General features: G+C 39.7%; 1 protein-coding gene across 2 annotated transcripts in view; it reads right to left on the bottom strand.

Annotated features, from left to right (window-relative positions):
• SARNP (SAP domain containing ribonucleoprotein) overlaps positions 1 to 20,561 on the bottom strand; it is a 54,746-nt gene that overhangs the window by 12,619 nt on the left and 21,566 nt on the right. Inside the window, exons 8-9 of one of the 2 annotated variants that reach the window (XM_033138810.1) lie at positions 19,586 to 19,611; positions 16,999 to 17,067 (exon numbers count right to left, since the gene is read on the bottom strand). In XM_033138810.1, the coding sequence (XP_032994701.1) occupies positions 16,999 to 17,067; positions 19,586 to 19,611 (95 nt within the window). The remainder of the gene's footprint in view (positions 1 to 16,998; positions 17,068 to 19,585; positions 19,612 to 20,561) is intronic. The other variant, XM_033138811.1, reaches the window with a different exon arrangement.

Raw genomic sequence — 20,561 nt, 5'->3', positions numbered from 1 at the left:
TTGTTTGACAATTTTTGTTACATTTGTTTCAAGCCTCCTTAGGCATGGTTCACACAACATAGTAAGCAAAAGTATGGCTGACATACATCATACAGACCTTGTTTTATTTGTATAACAACTTTCCATAGTTAAAAGGCTTCAATTGCTGCACCAAAAGAACCTAAAATATATTGTACTGTGCCAGATCAAAGTATCCTTAGATGCCAATACCTGGCTTTTACCAGTACTATACGATTTAGAGTTAGGTGAAGGCAAATACAGAGCAATCACTCTCCATTGCACCCTCCTTGATACTAATCAACATTCTAAGCATGCAGGTACATCTTTTAATCTGCTTGGCTAATATCAATTGAGGGATGTGCCTTCATTGCATCTTTGGATAATCTTTCTCAATGATAAAGAGCTACATTTCTGGCTCTCACAGCATCCTAGGACACTATGCAATAATTCTTTTTGTCATTTAAGAGGATCCCTCTTTGTGAAGTGCTATTTTTTGTCACTGTGCAGGTGTTTTTAACTATTTATCCCTTTACATACAAAGGGATACACACACAAACACACACGAATGAGTCTTTATGTTCCTTTGAAGTGAAAGGGGGATTTAAAAAAATGAAGCAGTGCCAGGGAAAGGCCTCTGCAAGTTGACTAATGCAGCTGGACAGACTCATACAGCAAACTACAAAGCACTCGAGTTTTCCTAACCTCATCTCTAAGACTATTATGAATATGAAAATATAGTAAGTTACCTTGAGGAAGTACACAACTGAAAGATACCAGGCAACAAATGACAGAAGGATGTTTTCAATTAAGAAAAGGTCCACAGGAGAAAGCAATGCAGAATTTTTCAGATGAACCCTCTCTCATACCAGAATTGAGTTCTAGAATACAATGTGAAGACAGGAACAATACAAATACAGCATGCCTGTAAGTGATCTATGAGGCTTGGTATCACATATTTAATAACAGGCAGTTCTGAATTCAGATGCTATACACTTTCCCCGTTCTCTAAACTTCCAGAGTCTAAGGTTTAGGAATACACTGTGTATTTATCTGCATGTCTATGGTAAATAGCTACAGAGGGATAAATCATGGGTTTTTTTCAGCCCTTTATACCAGCTGGTCAAGTCAACACTATGAAAACAGGTTCAATAGATCAATTGTGTACTCTGCAAGCATATGTGATAGCAGGGAATGGTGGGGGGCGGAGAACCAACCTTTTTTTTTGTTTTAAACCTGTGGCCTGTTAATTTCTTCAGGTGTCCCTTTTAAAAAAAACAAAAATAAGCATGACATTATCATGAATTGCATTTTACAAGCCGGTGGGAGGGCATTTATATAAAAACGAACCCTTCTGGTCACCACTCCTGTATCTCCACTGCAGCATGACGGATGGCAGGATGAAAAGCAGAGCCTCCAGGCTTTCAGGCGATGGTAGATTAATGATGACATGGCCTTGACCTCCAAAAGGTAAAGGTTATGAAACACTCATGAGTAGCTGGCTTCCAATTTCATACCCAGAGGGTGAATGACAGCAACTGATAGTTTTGTTCTTCAAAACACTCTAATCCTGGGATGCACAGCTGTCACCCACCACCTTTTTGAAATTCATCCCAACATATTTATATCTTCTTGCTCTTTTCCCTAGTGGACTCTATTCTGTGTCTGTGTGCATCAACTACGTGAATGACGCTCAGCAGCAAATAGTTAGAAGGGGCAATGAAACAACAGGAAACTGAAAAAGTTTCAATATAATCATATTGTGACACCACTCTCCCTTTTACAGCCCTGGGATGATATTTTACCAAGTATTAAACTTGCTCAGTTACACATTACACATGCACTGTGATCAATGGGAGAGGCACAATCAAGGAACTGTTAGTTTTATAGACTCCAATACCACTTACCTTCCCACTCTGCTTCTCACAAAAGGCCCAAAGAATATGTGATTAATCTCCCCCTTTCAGGACTAGTCAGTCAAATCAACACAGCTCTTTAATCTCAAAGCCCAAGAGAAAGTCAAACACTGCACAGTTCTTCCCATCCTCTAATAAGTCATGTTTCACCAAGAACTTGATGTAGTTGTAGAAGGATGTGATGACACTGAAACAAGCTCTTTTCAGAGCCCCAAAAGTGTTGTTTAGAAATGAACCTACAGATGTGAACTAGTGTTAAATAAGGTTATGTTTATGTTTCTATACAACAGACAGCTGGCAGGCTCGTCCTACAATTTGATGCAAAGAAAGGGGAAACTACTTTAGTCTACCACACCATGATGCTAAGTAACACATAGTGCAAGATGTCAAAGCAATGATGATAATCAATATTCAACTCCATATCCACTGCAGGGTCATCACACCCCTATTTTGCAGACTACAAGATGATAAAACTAATAAAACAAAAGCAGAGTCAGTAACAAAATCTGATAATGTATTTAATCCGGTAGAAAAAAGAATTAATTTTCACTGTCAATGCACCTTTGCACAACTGTATCATCTTTTGGATTTGGTTGACAAAAACTTTCAAGTTACACAGATCTCTACATCAAAAATACAGGTCAGCACTGGCATCATAGCAAAAAATAAATAAAAAAGGAAATGAAAGGCAGTGCAGCTCCATCAGCACTGTCTCTTCTTTACTTGATTCTTTCTGCTTAAAGCATAAATACAAGCCAGGGAAGAGAGAAAGCTTAAGAGATCAGAATTGTTTGAGGTGTTGAATTTGTTAAAGGGCAAAGTTCTGAGAGCCAGCAGTTCTGAAAGCTCTCTGTGTCAAAATAACAGGGGCCTTCACAGATAAAAGTTTATGCTTGCTCCAAACGGGATCAGCAGGGGAGTGAGGAACAAAAAAAGTCACAGCCATGTGTTAAGAGCACACCTGCAACTCCCAGTTTAATTCTGAAGTTGAAAAGCATTCTTTGACCTAGACGTCAGAGGATGAAGCATACATATAAGGAATGCCACATGGCAGACTGAAAGAGACACATCTCAGGTGCAGAGTGAAAAAGTGAAAGGCTTTTGTGAACTTTTTAATAACATAATGTAGCCTTTTCAAGATTCAAAAATATTCCAGGTAATGATGGATACATTCAACTACCACAAATGCTAGCCTTTCTCCTGAAGAAACTTATAAAACTTCTCCCTCCTCAGAGGGAGGATCAGATCACACATTTAATAGTGTTCAAAGGATATAGTTAGGTAGATTCAACTATTGCATTCCATGTACATGCCCACAATTAGCCTGACTCAGGAAAGGAAATTATGTTTGGGAGCAGACTTTTGTGTACTGTACATAGCCAATGCATATACAGAATCACAACTGGTTACATATTCACAACTGATTCCCAGTTCTCATCCAGGTTATTCTGAATTGACTGGAGAAGGTTTTAGATGAAAATGTACGAACTGAGGACCACTAGGTGTTGTCAGTGATTAGAAATGGACTAGAGCTACAGCTTTTTAAACAACACAGTAAAACAGAAGTTTCAGTGAGCAGAGCTGAAAAACCCATATTTACTGTCCTCACAAATAATATGCAGAATAAACTTCCTTACTGTCAAAATCTCATTGTCAATGGTCAGAGTGCAAACAGAGCACTACAAGCTATTTCTACTTCTCTGTCATGGCTAGTGGATTTTGCTCAGTTTTATTCTTCTCATGTATTTTTTAATTTTTAATGTAAGTAGTCTTACATTAATGATCTCCGGACCATTAGTGGAAAATCAGGGCATCTTTTAAATAAAATAAATTAATTTGGGGTTAGCAAGCTGTTTATCACATTGTCTCATGGCTGTTCAGTGGACTGCACAGAAATAAGTAAGTTCAATAGAGCTTACTCCCAGGTAAGTGGATATTGGATTGTAGCCTTGCTCTATACAGTCTGTTTAATGATAATGGAACAGCTAATAATATAAAAATATTCTTATGACTGTAGAATTTTGCTTACTGCATGCCCACTTTTTGAGAAGTTCACATCATATTGGGTTAAAAAGCTATTATAAAATATCTTACTAAATATTTCATATCTCAGTTTAAGAAGAGTATTACTAATCATAAAATTCTCAGTAAACCTTTTATTACAGCAATTTATAGGGCTTACCAAACAAACCAGAATCAGCTATGTACAGAAGAGAGAGAGTAGGGCTGGTTTTCATGACAACCCAAGCCAAACATTGGGTTACTGGGACCACAGAAGTGTGTGGACTCCCAGAGAGAAGCTAGCAGCTGCTTTGCTCCATTTCAATCCTTTTTGCTGCTACACCAGGCTAAGCTTAACTTAGTGTCTCACAACTAGGACTTGTGATTAAGTTCTCTCCTCACTAACCACAAGCTATAACCAAGGTTTGTTCCTGTGCACAACCCACCAACTAGACGGTAATGGTTTTCAATATACAGAGGACTAACCAAGATAACAATATCTGCAATTACAGAATAAAGGTTACACATATACAAGCTATTAAACATAACACCAACCTCAGAAGAAAGACCTCACAATTCAAAGCTTCAAGCCTGATCTGTACTGATACCTGCTCCGAGGAGCTGTAGAAGACCATCTCAAAAGTGAGAACAGAAACTGTATTTTCCCAATAACCTACTGTAACTAAATGTGCATAATGTGAAATACCACATATCCTTCCTCTGCTTACCTCCATTTCTCAATTTTTCTCCCCTTCTTTTGTTTCTAAAATGTTAAATCCCTTGGGGCAGGAGCCTCTCATTCTTTATAAAGTATCATGTGCATGGATGGAACAACAAAAACAATCTCCACAAGATTCTGGAGACTGCTGATTTTATAAGCTTTGGATCAGATTCCTACAGAGTATCATTAAAAGGTTTTAGTTTATATTTAGCTGCTTTATGAATTAACAATATATTACTGTATATTTTCTAAAATAAAAGAAGTTCTAGGACTGCTTTCAAAGACTTGGATTCCACTGCAAGAATGGAAGGTATTCGATACCTCCCACCATCTGCAGCCCTTTGCACACACCCCAACTAGCACAGAAGGTTAGAGAACCCTCTAGAACAGTATTTCAGGAAGCTGCAAAAAGGGGGAGATTGGCTACACCCCACACATAAGCAGAAATGCCTGTCACATGTAGCAGGATCTTTGGATCTCAGCCAAAGATCTGAAAAAGCTACTTTAATCTTGAATGGATTTTATTACTAATTATCAACACATGCCTCTACACTGAAACAGATGAGGGATGCTACTTAGTTTTACTAATAATGAAACCTGTGCTAATAATCAAAATATGTTATGGGGTTTTAATCAGATGCTACTGCAACATATAGCAAGTAGATCTCCAGGTCCAGAGCTACACGGGTGCCTCCTTTCCCCATCAGCACTAGACAACTGTTTAATCAAACTGAAACAGTTTAATGAGGTACAGAAGGAAAATTATGAACAATGGCACAAATTCCAGAGATGCTGGCATTTTTATTGAGCAAGAAAGCACTATTATAAATCCCTGGAAAATGTTTGTGGTGTAAATTAGAACTCTTAAAAGGCTTAATTATTCATGCCAAAGAAAAGCATTGTGGTTGGCTTGCATTGCCCTCATGTATGCATTCTCCTTACTTTAGATTACTTTTGTTTTTCATGGTGAACAGGAGTTAAAAAAAAAGAAATGTGACTTCGGTTTTTTTTTTTTTTTGGTTAAAATCAGAATAGACCCTTGAAGACTGGGAGTGAGAGCACAGTTCTCCATTCTCCCCCAGTTGCTCCTCCAAATTCCTGCAGCCAAGTGGTTCAACAGTTTCTGAATGGCACACATAATGACATCATTGATTGAACTATAATAGAAAGGAAAGGGGGGTGGGGGGAAAAGATGTATTTGTGTTACAGACAAAAGATAAGTTCTGTTTCACAGCAGGGACAAATGAAGAACCAGATGACTGGACAGAGTGAGGTCGCAGAGTACCCCTTGCCATTGTTTTCGTTTTAAGCAACCCTTCCACTACTCCCTAAAGGTTTGTTAGCGACTCAAAATCCTTTTCAAACGGCACCGTGGAGAAAGGAAAGATCAGGAGTCCTGCTGACCCTTCACAACTCTCTCATCATTTATTTTTAAAATATCATGTATTGTAAGTGGGGGGAATGATATAAACATTAATAATAGTATAATCCTGAACAGTAAACAATGATATCACCAGGACTATTAGAAATACATAGCTAAGAAGGAAGCACCATTCAAACCTCTTTGAAACACAGAAGGATCCATCTTATATTTTTGTATTTTGGTCTCCCCCCCCCCCCGCCCCAAGTTACTTTCTCCTAGATAGGCTTGATGGAGGCACAGCTCTCATATGCTGAGAAATCGCTCACAGGTATTTGGACCACACATTTGGAGAGAGTGCTATTTTGAGTGGTTGAAAAAGAAGGTGTTCAATGTTTGCAATATCTGGATTGAGTTAATTGCTAAGGTCTTTGAAAGCTTATCTACAGAACTATGCTTGCTTTATTCCTGGCGACATATGTTAAATATGTCAAATGAAGTTATTCTAGAGTATACCAGCAAGAATAATACAGCTTCTGGAATCAAAGAAATCGCAAAGTCTAATGGATGAAAATTAAGTTACAAAAATCATTGGGAGTTCAAAATGAAAAACCTCCAACTGTTAACAATGGAAGAACATTCAAGACACTATGTCAAATAAATGCACCCCCGCCTCCCTCGTTTTCTAAGATTCAACAGATGGGCCCTTGAGCAAATGCATGTGTGCAATGGTAGAGGCCTGGCTGGAAAGTTTAAAACAGCTACATGAAAGACGGATTGAAGAAAAGGAAATATGAATTGGCCCTGCCCCATAACTTGACCAATCACAGCTAGGAGCTAGGTGGAGTCACAGATCTAAAAAAAAAAAAAAAAGTAGACCCGGACACGCTGGCCTTCCTTTTTGATTTGAAATGTTTGTTTTGGGCTTCTCAGAAGTACCGGTATGTAAAGGCAATAAATGGGCAGGGGGAGTGCTGGCCTGCAATTGTGCCCACATAAGAGGTGCCAGAACTGTGTTCTGACACACTCCAGCTGAAAAGGTCTGGTTATAAGGTTTAACAGAAAAGCAACCTGCAAAGATTTGGGTATTATATGCAAACAGGATTTTAAATTGGTATATTTATTAAGGTTTCCAATAAAAAATAACTCTCCCCAGGTCTACAAGGGTCTGCTCTTTGTAATAAACAGAAATTCTGTACTAATCAATGAATTTATTTTCTTCTTGAGGGAAGGAGGACAGCTGAGTATGGTGATAGGCCCTTCTACCAGGCCACAATACCATTTTATCCTAATGAGAAATATACAGATCCTTATTTAAAGAGGAAGATTCCAGCTCAGATACACCTTTGCAGTGTGCGCCTCAAATTTTCAGACTGGGATATGTTGTCAAGAGCACTTGGATGGACTCCCGAATAGGAATATCCTGGCTCAGATGAGTCAATGATACCCACTATTTGAGTGGTCTCCAGGTTGAAGCTGTTGGTTATTTGCAGTGGGTATCCTAGAAGAAATGTCTGAATGGGTCCACATGAAACCTTGCCCAAGGAATGAAATACATGCAGATACAGTGGTGCCCCGCTAGACGAAAAACTCACTAGACGAAAGGCATTCGCTAGCGGAAGGCTGCCCCGCAAGACGAAATTGTCAATGGGGCTGCCTCGCAAGACGAAAAAATCGCTAGACGAAGACACTCGCAGAACGAATTATTTTCGTCTAGCGAGGCACCACTGTAATCAATCCTAAAAATCTGGAGACTGTAGATGAGACTGAGGTCTCAACCATAACTTTGTTGTTAAAAAAGCTTACGGTGACCTGGCTATCTGCAAGATAGAATCAGAGTGTTCTTCATTTTGTTGATGATAAAGCTGTGTTCTTGCAGAGTATACATCATCCTGGCCATGTCTTGACAGCACTAGGATTTAAAGGATGATCAGACTAGAAGATTGTCCAGATATGGCTAGATATTCATTCCTTTGGTTCTGTGCCAATAGGATCTTTATAAAGACTCTGGGAATGGAGAGGAGATGAAATTGAAGAGTTTGGAAAATGCAATTGTTCTTCACTGTAGCTCAGGGATGAGAAACCTGTGGCACCCCAGATATTGTTGGACTTCAACTCCCACCATCTCAAACCATTGTCCATGCTGGCTGGGGTTGTAGCTGAACAAACAGGGAGGGGCAGGTTCCCTATCCCTGCTGTAGGTGAAGCAAAGGAAACTGATGCCCTGATTTGACTGGGACATGTAAATAAGCCTCTTCAGATGAATGGATATCAGATAATAATTGAGTCTGAGGCATAATAGGATGAAGCACAATATCTCTATGCAAAAAAAAAAAAAAAAATACTTTGGAAGGTGATGATTGACCATCTTTGGCTCCAAGATGAAGCGATCACTGGTGGGTTGTTGTTTTTTTTAGATAGTAAAAAAAGGCTGAAAACGTATCTTGGTATTTAGAGGAGGACCTGGTTTACCGATAGCTGATGGTGGTACTGAACTGCTCTCCCTGGGGATCTTGCAAAAATTCCACAAAATACCCTTTTCCCACTCTCCAGATCCCAACAATTTGTCACGGACCCCTTCCAAATCTCATGGGGTGAGTCTCATAAGGAGAATTGAGTATAGGGTTGTGCTGGAAAATCGGTATTGGTCTTACTTAGATTGCTGCTGCTAATTGGATGGGAGTCACTGAGAGGTTGATTGAAACAGAAAGGTTTTTTGTAGGCACAAAATAGCCGAGGCTGTTTGCTCATCGTTTTCTCTCCCATGTATATGGGCTTGGATTTCTTCTTGGTATCTGCTACAACCGCATTCAAAGCTTGCCTCAGAGACATGTACTGGAGAACACTGGTTGGTTTGGCATCAGTCACAGAGTTATATAGCCAGATATGACTTCCAACTACGTTGTTAGAAGACATGGCCCTACCTTCAAGCTGAAGGTTGCTCAGAAAAGCCAAGACAAGTGACCCTTTGCAGAGTAGCATCACTAGTGTTGTTGTCTATTGTTCTCCAGAACTTTATTCACTCAAGTGAAGACTGTGCAACACATCACAGGACACAAAATCATGCTTATCATCAGAAAGCTGATTAAAACTGGTGACATTAGTGATGGTGTGATTTGGGTTTGGAAGGCTTGACTAATTCATGAAATTACTATACACACAGGTCTTGCTATCCAAACATAATGCATTTGCAGGAAATCGTTTGTTAGGCAAGCATTTGCATAATGCATTGATGATTTCCACTGATTCCTATAGGGACATTTTGAATGTGTTCCAACCATGGAATTTATAGATATGATTGGTGAGAATTTTAGGTTGTTTTGGCTATGGTTTTTAATGTTTCTATAAGTCATTTTGAGTCACTTTTGTGTGGAAAAAGTGACAACAATACTTCATTTCCCTACTTCATAAGCACCACTCAATACTGAAGTTATGGGTGCTTAGAACAACAAAATCCCGATGCCATAAAGATTACAATCAAAATTTCATCTAGGGTAGAGGGAAGACAGAAAGAGGGAAGGAAAGAAAGGAAGAGGTAAGAGTAATAGAGGCAATCAATTATCCACTTCAACATACTAGAGTGCAGAAATTTTATTAGAGAGCGGTAGGTATGAGTGCAATGCACAGACATCAATACTACCTGTTCTAGAACTAGCTTCAACCAAATGTAGGTGGATCACAGGGCCAGATCCAGCATTTTATTTAAAAAAGAGACACAGAGAATGTGGACTAGATACAAGGAATAACAGAAAAATAGGAACAAGGGAATGGGGGTCAGGGTGAAGGGTCAGCTTCTGACAGAAGTTGCAAAACATTTATTGGACATTTATCCAGCTTGACTATTTCTAACTGGTTTAATTTGCTTAGAGCCTTAAAGGGCTTTAACTCTGAATATGAAATCATTTTTATTGAAGCTAAGCTTGAATTTAGAAAAGGCTGCATTTGGGAAACCTGAGAGACAGTATCACTCTGGTTAACATCACTCTAGGAAATAAAATGCCTTCAAAAACTGAGGCTGCAATTGTGAAATAATATATTTTATGAAAGTGAAGACCTGCCTACTTTTTCAGCCATGCCTAATAGATTATTGAGTGAAATGGTTAGACTATAGATTGAGACAAAAGACACCCATCCTATATTAGGACCTACAAACTATACAACCTATGTGATCAGTGTAGCCTGGCACAAGCCACTGGACTCTTCTTATAAACAACCCAGAGCATGGGGGAGGAGTGGCCTTGCTTTCAGCATCCCTGTGTTGAAATGTCCATGACTGCCAGCACTATTCTTCACCTTGTCACTTCCCATTATTCTAAAATCAACAGGCCTACATTCATGACTACTCAACTTGCAGCACAGTGACATCATTTCAAGGCAGCAGGGAGGGGGGGGAGCATATCAAGGGCAACCCACTACACTGGGTATGTATATAGACTGCTTTACTTTAGAAAGACAGATTCATACTTTACATTTGGAAGTCAGGTTCAAAGTGTGAGATCTGCTGCTTTGCATATATGGCATGCAATCCAAACTAAAAATACTAATAAAAATGCCATTTCAGTGAGAATGACAACATCCGCTTATACATGTTTACTCAGAAGTAAGTCCCAATGTGTTTACTGGGGCTTATTACCTAGTGAATTAGAACTGGAGTCTCAGAAGCAATTCTGAATACAGCATTAGCTTTGAACCAGTATGCCTCATATTATGATTCTTCCTAGTGTAATGTCTCCTAAGAGACAAAATGCAAACCCAAATTCTAGATACAATCTCTTTCATATATGAATTAGGTTCTAATATAAAGCCTCTTGAATGGAGACCTTATGCAGGCTCTCCCTCCTCTTGGATTTGTAAAAGAAAATCTACACACATTGGCAAGCCGAGGGCCAAGCTAGATGTACCAAAATTCATACTTTTTAAAAATGGTGCCTGAACAGCCATTTTTATTTTGAAGAATAAGTAACTGTGGGGTTGCAGTCCTGAACATGCTCACAATCTGGACTGAGCACCTGGACCAGTTTCTTGCTGAAAATCCCCCCCTCCTTGGCTGCTATTTGTCCCCAAAGGTCTGCAGTAAACTACCTTCAGGGGCAAAAGGCAGCTGAAGTGGGAGGTTGTTTCCTGCAGTAAATTGGCACTGAATGCTCTATTTTTCCGAATATTGTGTAGGGGACAAATGATAGCTTCAAAAGAGAGCACATCAAGAAGGTAACAGACCAGAAATCTTTCAGTCTTTGAACCTTTAGCCCCATCCTGAAACAAGGTGACCCCTTCCCCCCCTTTTTGTTTTAATTTACTGCCTCTTCCTTATCCATTCCTTCTTCCTTTTAAAATACTGTTTTTCTCCCCCCCCCCCCAAAGTTATAAATACCACCACCACAAAGGCGGAGGGGAAGAATGGTAGTGCCACCACTTGCGTGACCCATTTTAGTCAGGGTTCAACCCATTTGTGGAACCTGACAGCACAAGCTTATACATGTTTACTCAGAACCATGTTCCATTGTGAAGACAAGTGCACTAGACAGGGTGGCTAACCTGTGACCTTTTGGGTGTTGTTAAACTCCAACTCCCATCAGCCCAAATCAGTAGGGTCAATGGTGAAAAAGGTAAATAAGAGTTTGAGTTGAAACCTGCAAAAAGGTATGGAATATTTCTCAGGATATATGGGAAAAGGGGTAACATTGTATGAGGAAACCATGTGCAGCTTGTAAACATAAGGGGAAATGTAAGAGAAACAGAGAATGACTACAAAGTTGCTGGCAAAGCCTTCCAGGCTTGTCCTAACCATGTAACCACCTTGGACAGAGCCTGGTTTGCTCCCAGAGAACCAAGATATCTCATCCTTCGGAATTAATAAAATGGCTGGATCCTGATGCTCTTCGCCGTTGTTTAGTCGTCTTAGTCGTGTCCGACTCTCCGTGACCTCATGAATCTAAGCATGCCTTGGAAATTTCTTCTCAAAGCTTCTCCTTTTAAGTGTCCATGGAGTTTTCATGGCAAAAACACTGGAGTGGGTTGCCAGTTCCTTCTCCAGGCGGATCACATTTAGTCTAAACTCTCAGCTATGACCTGTCCGTCTTGGGTGGCCCTGCACAGCATAGCTCATAGCTTCTTGGAGTTATTCAAGCCCCTTCACCACATCAAGGCGAAGGGGCCTGATGCTCTTATATTGTAACAAAAATCTTGTCTAACATTCAGAAAGCTCCCAGACCACAAAATCAGTATGGTTTTATAGCAACATAGCTCCTTTTCAGGATAAATATTTCCTTTTCAGCTTGTCAATGTATTTGAGCTCAAGAAGTAAATGTTGCAATTAATTTTCCTGCTATCTTCTGCAGTGGTATGTTACTAGATCAAGACCTGCTTTGAATGCTATAAGAGTACTCAGAACTGTAGCATGGCTGAAGCTTAGCAGCCTGGGACTTTATCAGTGTTTGGATAAGGTGCCATGTCCCATGTTAGCCATTTTCAGCTTTCTAAGGGACGAGTGAGATAAAATGGTCTGGTTCCCACATAACACTAAGCCAAACCATGGTTTAGCACAAACAAAAAGGCTCATGGAGAGGAAGTTGCAACTGCCTTAATCTCTTCTGAACACTCTGCTATGTGGCTTTGACTTAGCTCCTCATCTGAACCAAGGCATGTGGTTTAGCTCTATCCAGACAAACTATGATCTGTAGTCAATGTCTGTCCAATGGCTTACCTCAGCACAGCAGCAGAATGACTGGAAAAGGAGCCAAGTGGCTGCAATCTCCAATCTAGGACCCCACGTTTGCTTGTTTACACTAAACCATAGTTTGGCTTAGAGTTATGTGTGAACAAGATCAATTCATAATACAATAGTAAATATTACTAACAATTTTGGAAAGAGTGCTGCTGCTGTGTTCTCTGCTTAAAGTATAGTACTTTGAGGAAAAGGGTTTTAATTGGTAGCATGGATTTCAGTTAATAGTCATAGAACCCTACATTAGGAGAAGATTAGATTAAATGGTCATCATATCTTTTGCAGCACTCTGAACAAAAGCATGATCTCTTCCCCTGCTCTTGCTTCCTATTGGTTAATATTTTTCCGTATGGGAACTGGTGGGATGTATTTGAAAATACAGTCATACCTTGGGTTGCAATCGCTGCGAGTTGTGCGTTTTCAGCTTACGGACGTGCCAAACCTGGAAGTACCGGAACGGGTTACTTCTGGGTTTTGGCACTTGCGCATGCGCAGAAACGCTAAATCATGCTTTGCGCATGCGCAGAAGCACCGAATTGCGTCACGCGCAGATGCGCCACTGCGGGTTACGGACGCTGCGGGTTGCGAAGGTGCCTCCCCCACGGATCACGTTCACAACACGAGTGTCCACTGTATTGTAAGAAAAAGAACAATGCAGGAAAAGAATCCTTCCTCAGCATACTGGTCTGAACTTTTTGAAAGCGTAAACAGTTAAGCCAACTGCTTTCTCATTATATATACACAAAGCTGCCACCCTATTTGCCTTCCCAAAACCATATTATGAAAAATGAGATTTGCTAAGCACATTTTAGAAAACACAAACTGTTCCCTTCTGCCTCTATAACAAGCCTTCAGTAAAAATAATTAAGCTACATTAAGTTTGACCAAAATTAACTTTTAAACTTTTACTGGCTAACAATTACTTTGTCAATCTATGTGCTACTACTCATTTGCAATCAAACTACAACATTCACCAATCTTACACACATGCAAAGTTTAAAAAAGCATTGCCCTTTCCCCACTACAAACAGGAAAAAGAACAAAGCAATCCATGTAGGATATGTATTGTAATTTATTGACAAAAATGAATGGAGAAAGACTCAAATTTCTAAATGTTAACCATAAGCTCTGTCACATCAGAGGCATAAAAATGCAATACACTTTGCAGCTGGTTTATTAAGTGGTATCATATGATTGTACAAAAGGTCCAGTTTTGACAAATTACTGCATTTCTAAAGAGATTCCTACTTGTTTTCTAAGCATTATTAACTTTTTGGGTTTAAGCAGAGGCCTCAAAGTTTCAAGTAGAGCACTGAGTCTTTTGTTTCATTTCAACTTAAAACCCACATCTGAGAGTTGGAAAAAGCTGGTGCTAATGTGGCTGAGGTTTGATCTTTGCAATTTTTGCTCCATTTGCAGTGTGACTTTGACGTGCTGGTACTTTACCTCCCTAGCTCAAACCTCTGACAGGCTGCAGGTTAATTAGCTACTTGTAAAACAGAACAAGACCCTTACATTAGCTAATGTGAAGCACAAATTATTTTAGTCATCTGTTCCGACTGGGAATGGCACCAAATAATGCAATGCAGAAAGGAACATTTATGCTAAGCCAAAGGCTCTCTGAAAGAGCCCCAAGCTTCTGTTTTGTGGTAATACTCTCTCTGCTGGATACCTACAACCTTGTTTCATGCATAAAAAGAAAAAGCAAGCCCTCTGAGAATGCGCTTTTGCGTTACGATGCAAGCAACCCGCTCAGCCTTCTGCAGCACTGAAGCCTGCAGCTATCAGCTCTCCCACTGGGAAGCCAGAGGTTCAGAGTGGTACAGGGAGCAGCTGCTACAGAGGGGAAATTTACAAGGGAAGGGAGCAGTTTAAGTGTAACTTGCAGAAATCAAGGGATAGCAGCCTCAGGTCAGAGGGTAAATTTTAAAAGGAGGCTTCCCTTGAGAGCATGGGGAGGGGGTGTGATTAGTTCTGGAGAGGAAAATGCTTTCTTGATTTATTTTAAAAATTAATTTGATGGCTCCGTGCTGACAGAAAAAACAAGCGCGCACCTGCCACATCTATTATACTAGACAGCGACAGTCACCACCTCTATTCTACTGTACTAGTAGGAGCTTTGTTATATTTTAGGAAGAGATTTTTTTAACAGAATAGATTCTACAGTGGCAGTGGGTTCAAAGCTACAGATTAGATGGAGAGCCTCTTACTCAGATCTAGGTTTGCTCCCCTGATCCCAGCAGGCTTGAAATTGCCCTTGGCTATATTCCTCTTCCCCCACCTCTCTTGTTCAAAAGCAATTTGAATGGGAAATGAAATGTGGCTCCAGAGACAATGGTTTACTGTAAAGTTTTTGCTGCAATGCGTGGTGTTAAAAATCTGCAAAGACGCATGCAACCAGGCTACTCTGTAATGAAAAGCTATAAAGAACACCCAGGTGGGAAACACAATACCAGTGGCTAATTGAAGCAACCAACAATATTCCTCAATAGAATTCACAAGTGCTCTTCAGAGAGAGAAAAAACACTTCTAAGCCTCTGAACTCTACTTCCTAATAGAAGATCACAACAAATCTCAAGACCAAATCATCATAATGTTATTGCTTGTCACTCTGCCTCATATATGAAAGGAAAACCAGAACAGGAGACAAAATGTTTAAAGAATACAGACGCACAGAAACATAGATTTCCAGACCGAACTTAGCAATCAATTTCTGACCTTGGATATGCCATTCTCCTATTGGTATTTTCTCCACATGTATAAAGGGGATCAATTCTCTGATGAAACTAGCTTCGTTTGTATTCTTTAAGAGCATTCAAATTAATGTTTAGCACTTTTATTTTGTCAAGTACTGAACAGGGAGTAGTTGTGGGAAGCTCTTTAGAGAGAGCTAACAATTCTACTCAAAAGGAAGCTTGGCCATAAATGCTGACAAAGCATATATTCTTCCTGAAAAATGTGCACTCCTGGTGACAGGGTTAATGATGTTTGAGCAGCCTCTCACCCTGACCTGCCCCTCCACATATTCCAGCTTTAATGCACTTGCATGATTTCACCCTTCCCCCAGAGCAGAGGGTGGGGAGGAAAATGGCCTCCACCTCCAGTTATTTTCTACATGGTTTAACCCCCTGGTGCCAGGTTTAGTGCCTTACTGCAGAACGGAATGCATTAAATGCTCAATGTGCAAATCCCACGAGGGACGGAATAGTTTATCTGGTAGGGGTTAAGACAAAATGACAGCCTTCCTCATTCACGAGGCTTTTTCCAGAAGAATATTTCCAAGTCTGAAATAATCAATATGCGGCATTCTCTCTCCCCTCCCCCCCGTTCCCAAATCCTGTATTCTTCTATGGTGGTAGTGAACTGGAGAACTGTCAGCAGCTTTCAGGCCCACAGAGAGTAACAGCCCAGCCTAATATCAGTTTCCAGATCTAGATACCCCCCCCCCTTTCCTCATGTCTCTCATCTGTAACGAAGAAAATTCTTTAGAAAAGATTTTAGCAACGTTACCTGCTCTAACAATTTCTGCTGAAGGATTTCTGGCCACCACTGAACTGATGCTATCTTTTTCCAGAAATTATGCTTCTTTTATTGGAAGCATAATGAACCCAAGTCAATATTGGGAATGATGGGTCCTGAACTTGGCGGCAGATAGAACCCAGAACCACACAGAACTAGAGCTTAGTTCTCACTATGTGCTAAAGCTGCTTGGGGTGCACTGCAGGAGTGGGGAATCATATGACTGAATATTCCCAGATGCAAAAATAAAAATAAGTTAAATAAGCTTTCCACACACAAAAAATTAAAATACTAGGGAGAAGCGTTCTAGCTTAGCCTTCTCCTTGATGTATTAGCTTTCTGTCTGTAGAAACTCTCCAGCAATCTGAAGTGGTACAATCCAGACATTTGGGCGAAATCTAAATTGGAAAGCTTTCTGCAACACTTTGGGCAGCCCTATTCCTTAGCCAGGGTAGCTGGGGGGGCGGCGGACCAAGACACAAGTGAACATTACAATTATTCTGTTCTAAAAGGACTGGGCCCAAGGAATATTACCCCAAAATTGCTACATGATCTCTTAACACAAACCCTTTAATTCTATAAATTGGGCTTGGAGCTAGTCTGATGATAGGGGAGATTAAGATCCTTGATTGACCAGGAAGTTTCATCAAAGCAAGTAAGATAAAACAAGTTGGATTACAGGATTAAGTGATATATATGCTGCAGTTTTTCAATTTTTCAAATATTTATTGCTCTAGTAGTGCTTGCCCTGGAACCTTACCTTTTTGGAGGCTGTGGAGACATTCAAGCCAAATCTCTGAGCCCTTTCCTTTAATTTGTCTATATTTACCTAGAAAAGTCACAGGAAACAGTTTAATATAATCTCCACTCATATTCTTAGATTAAGGAATCCTAAAGACAATATGCACTTATGCCAAGGAAAATGGAAGAGATCTGAAATTTAATGTTTGTATTGATGAATTTGCTAAACCCTAAAAAAAATCCCCTTTCTATACTGCAGCAACTCTTACCAATTACGGAGGGAAGGGGAATAAGAAGATGGCATCCAGAAGTTCAGAACTTTACTGCAAACTGCTTCTAAGAAGGATTTGTGCTAGTGTTTTAGTAGAGGGATTTGTAAGAAGACTGATTCTTCTATTTTAAAATGTGTTGACAACAGTAAAAATGGAGCCATCACATCTGTTGTTTCCAAGTCAATTGTGTTTTGTGTATCTTCAATAAATCATGTTTAATGTATTGTGATTTTTTTCGGATCTGATTTGCATCTTGAAATCTATAGCAACGTGTATGTACCATTCAACTCTTAAAGATAAACACAGGAAAGTATCGAAGAGAAAATATTTATTTTCACCAAATTTCAGCACCATCTCAGATTTGAGAAGATGCTGTGTCTAATTACATTCAGAATTAAGAAGCATTTGGCATGAGCTGAATGTTTTAGTAGCTTGCGTCCTGTCCCCCCCAGTGACATATTGGGCAGCAAGAAATCCTCTGTAAAATTGGGATCCATCTCTTTCTCTTGGCAAAGTTCTCACTGGGAGGCAAGAAGGAATCTTGCTGGGCACTGCTTTGCAGATCAATTCTTTTAAAGTGCTACAACAGCACTTTTAAGGACACGACCGGCAGCAGTGTCATTCTCCTCTCTTAGCAAATTGCTATGGGGTGTAGTGGCAGCCCTGCAGATAAAGTGGCAAGTCCACAGTTGCCAACTTTAAAGGAGGCCAATCTGCACCCCTGCTTGATTGCCCATTTCAAAAATAACTGAAACAGACTTTTCTTTTTTTTTTGGGGGGGGGGGGTTATGTGTGTGTGTGTGTGTGTGTGTGTGTGTGTGTGTAATAAAACTATTTTTAAAAAAAGTTCTCTACATTCCATTTCAGTCCTAAGAAATTTACATTAGGGAAGTTTTGCCCAGTTCCCTTAAAGCTATTTCAAGCAACATAGCATCCTTTATGAGGAATATCTAATAGTTGCTAAATGAGCATATATTGCAAAGATTTATACTATGGGGGGCCCCGGAATCTTTAGGCGGGCATTTACTTCATGATATTGTCAAAGTACTTCCCAAGTAAGCAGCAGAACAGAAGACTGAAACTGGCATTTGTTCTACTAGAATGATCCTCAAGAAACACTGCCTAAATTAGCAGGGCAACTAGCCCTTTGTTCTTAATACTATTATCAGTGGTGCACAAAGTGCTTTACAAAGTAACTTAAGCAACACATTCTAAAAGTGTAGCCATGTTGTAGATTAATAAGTCAAAAGGAGTCAGGCTCCTATCTCAAAGAATTGACAATCTAAATTTTGACAATAGGAGAGACATGTCTTATCGGAGTATGAATATGAACAAATGCCCACACTTAGACATCATTTTGGCTGGAAGTGACAACTAAAGGATTAAGCCAAAAGCTTAAAGAAAGAAGCTTGAAGGGAAGGTAGTGGTGGAGGAGAGGTGGCAGTGGGAAGGAGCAACTTCCAGGCATAGAGGCAAGGGAGAAGAAAGTGAAGAGACACATGAAGGAAAATAAAGAATTTTCAAGAACTAACGGTTGTAAACGAAGGTCATAAGCAAAGATGTGCCAGCAGAAAGACAAGATGGGGCAAATCCGTTACATTTGATGGCAATGGTAAGGCATTGGTGCAGGATGGGGGGGGGGGAGGAAGTGATTAAAGGGATTTGAGTAGATGTGTCATATAACTTAATAAAAAGAGAAGTGAAGAAATGAATTTGGGCAACAGCTTTTTAGATACAGTGAGATGTGACAAAGCAAGGTCAAATAGAACAAATTAGCAGTAGTTAATAGAGGAGACAACCAGAGAATGAACCAGTTTTTCACCTGATGGAACAAAAAAGAATGGACAGATCTGTTGGATATGGACTTTGTGACAGAATGAATATGGGGAAGCCAAGGGGAAGGAAAAATGGGGGGGGGGGGAGAACCACCAAGGCTTCTTGCGTGGTTTAGTACCTTTGAACTAGAACAACAGAATCTGAAGTTGTACGTGGAAGAAAACAAATTAATATACCTGATTTTCTAAGACGATAAAATTGCTTTTAGCAATGGAATAAAGAACACAATAGGCATACAATATGCATCTCATCTTCTACTCCATTAGGCATCAAAGAACCACAAAAAGTGAAAAAAGAAAGCAAAATATTTCAAAGAATTGGATCCAAATAAAAATTATATGCTTGTCTTGAGGCACCCACTCACTAAAGAGCATAGTTTTCAGATACTGTTTTTGTCTGTCAATGTTTTTCCTGGGTGGATTCACTAGCAAGTTTTAATGAATGAAGTACCATTGTAAAACCAAGCCAGCTATAACTGTAAGCAAAGTAGCTACTTACTGTAGTCTTACTTTCTGTCACAAGACCTGAAATAGGAAACAAAAACCATTTTAAATTATCATATTTAAAACAAGCTTTCTTCCTATTGCCTAAATAGTAAATTTAAAAAGTGGTTAGAATCAAAGTAGTGGTCTTAAAGCCAAAAGAGACTCAAAAGATGCTTGAAGTGGAAATTTTTACTAGAAAATATTATGGCTTAGATTCCAAAATTAATAGGGTATTAGCAGAATAAATGTTTCCTGTTCTCTCCTCTTTCCTGCAATCTCTGAAAAGCCTCTCAAGGAAGCTTGGTGAGCCCCACGTGAACAAAATGGGATGGGAAGGAAACTTTCTCTCTGTGAACTTTCTTAAGATTGCAATCCTGTATCCAGGTACCAAAGTACAAGCCTCACTGAGCTCATTGGGACTTTTAGTACCTGCCAGTTACTCTATCAGGGGTCTGCCATGTTCTGTGGCCTACACCAACTGTCTAGAAAGTCCATGCTGGTACTATGTGTTACCACCTTAATTCTAAAATGATTTATCCTCCAACAGAAATACAAACATACATTCTAATTGTTAATCCAGAGTTAAGCACTGGGACAAATAATAATTTTGTCACTTGCATCTGCAGCTTTTGGTCCTTGCTTTGGCCCTTCAGAGACCTTCAGAATGCATCACTTTTAGTTCATAATGATGCCACAGGTTGGATTTCCAGTGGTTTCGTAAAAATATGGTATTTCCAAATCCGGGTTATTCTGGGATTTACTATATAATTCCATAAAAAAGATAAAGTTATATTAATTTATCAGCAAGAGGATCTTGCAAGGAGATTAAAAATCCAGTGAATAACCATGGCTGGAACCATGTTGCTAGTGTATTCGTAAGGGTACAAAGACAATGAAACTTCATTCTCAACTGTTTTTACAGCGTGGGTGGAAGAAAAATGGTCACAATCATTCAAAGGAAGGCACAAATATGAGATACTGTTTCAAGG

This window comes from Lacerta agilis, chromosome 2 (assembly GCF_009819535.1).
Source record: "Lacerta agilis isolate rLacAgi1 chromosome 2, rLacAgi1.pri, whole genome shotgun sequence".
NCBI classification, from domain to species: Eukaryota; Metazoa; Chordata; class Lepidosauria; order Squamata; family Lacertidae; genus Lacerta; species Lacerta agilis.
Note: the sequence above shows the minus strand (reverse complement) of the source record. Positions and strands in the feature narration are given on the sequence as shown.